Source organism: Humulus lupulus, chromosome 3, assembly GCF_963169125.1.
Source record: "Humulus lupulus chromosome 3, drHumLupu1.1, whole genome shotgun sequence".
NCBI classification, from domain to species: domain Eukaryota; kingdom Viridiplantae; phylum Streptophyta; class Magnoliopsida; order Rosales; family Cannabaceae; genus Humulus; species Humulus lupulus.
The window spans coordinates 76,912,348-76,914,025 of NC_084795.1; the positions used below are offsets into that span (position 1 = coordinate 76,912,348).

Below are 1,678 nucleotides of genomic sequence, written 5' to 3' on the forward strand. Positions count from 1 at the left end.
ACAACATTCCCAGAGTATTGCACATCAATATGGACATTAGTAGGAAAAATTAGTCTAGTATTTGGAATTTTATATAATGATGTAAAAGGAGAGATATTAGAGCTAGTGTGTCTTGTTGCTCCTGAGTCAACTATCCAAGCATTATTAGAATAGGAATTGACTGAGTTAGATGTGGAAAGAATCATACCTGAACTATTAGTAGGAGTAGAGGAATTAGAAGAAGTTATACCGGTTTGTTGACTTGCAAGCAAGTTGAGTAGTTGTTGGTATTGTGTGGCACTTAACTAAGGCAAGAAAGTATGACTCTCTGTGACATTTTGAGTTTGACAATCACTGGTTTAAAGTTGATTAGCAGCTGCGGAGGACTATTGTAGCTGAGGATTGGTGGAGATAGCTGGAGGTGAGGATTGTTGTCGAGGCTTATTGTAACCGGGAGGATAACCATGGATTTCGTAACATTTCTCAATGGTATGTCCATGAACATTACAATGGGTGCAGAGCAACCTATTCTTGCGTGGTGGAAATGATTTTGTGGACCGTGAGTTAGTTTTTGACGTTGAGGAATTTGCTCCTGAGAAGGCAAAAACCATGGACGGATTGCTTGAAGTTTCTATATGTGGTGTAGCCATTTCATCACCCCTTTGATTCTCCTCCTGAGTAACTAGATTAAAGACTCTACTAAGTGAAGGCAATGGATCCATAAGTAAAATATTGCCTCTCACTTGAGAATATGAATATTTTAAACCCATAAGAAATGACATTATGTACTCCATATTATGGTGTTCTTGAAGAGCTTTTACACCTCCATAGGTACACATATTACAGGTGCAAAAGGGTCGATAGTTGGACAATTCTTCCCAAAGAGTTTTGAGATGAGTATAGTACTGACTTACAGATTGGAGTTCTTGCCTTAAGTTCATTAAATCGCGTCCGAGGTTGAATATATGAGGACCATTCTTTTGCTGGAATCTTGCTTTGAGATCATTCCAAATTTTGGCTGCCGATTCATCATAGATGATACTAGCTGAGATTTCTTTGGATACAAAATTTAGAATCCAAGAAATAACAATATTGTTATTTCTGATCCAGGCATTGGACATGAACGAATCAGATTGGGACGGTTTAGTAATAGATCCATCAAGAAAGCCTAACTTGTTCTTGACTGAGATAGAAAGTTTCATGGCGCGAATCCATGAAGTGTAGTTGTCCTGACCAGTAAGAAGCTGGGACACAAGAACATTGTCGGGATTATCTGCGTGGTGAAGGTAATAGGGGTCTGCTAGATCATCAATGACAGTTCTGGATGTTGAGCTTGGATTGTTGACCTGAGATCCCAGAGTTTGAACTCGAACTTGGGATTCATCGGAAGCAGAACTATAGCCACTAACCACTGATATCGAAGGAAACTTGTCTATAGGCCTAGACTCATCCTCCATTGCAAACAGACTCCCATAACACTCTAAGTTTCTTTTCCCACCTAAACATGCCTTAAGGATAGGATCCTGCCTTACTGCACTCATGTTGGCTCGATATACAATGAAATCTCCACCTGGAGTTAAAAGAGTCAACATTTTGTGTGAGAAATCAACAATGGTTCGGTACTTAGACAACACATCCAGACCAAGAATCACATCAGCTTGTCACATAGGTTACACCATCAGGTTTCCTAATAAATTAT

General features: G+C 39.3%; 1 protein-coding gene across 1 annotated transcript; it reads right to left on the bottom strand.

The window, feature by feature from the left end:
- Positions 1 to 365: 365 nt before the first annotated feature.
- On the bottom strand, positions 366 to 1,436 carry LOC133824416 (uncharacterized). Its single transcript, XM_062257292.1, has one exon. The coding sequence runs from the start codon at positions 1,434 to 1,436 to the stop codon at positions 366 to 368; it is 1,071 nt and encodes a 356-aa protein (XP_062113276.1).
- Positions 1,437 to 1,678: the final 242 nt, after the last annotated feature.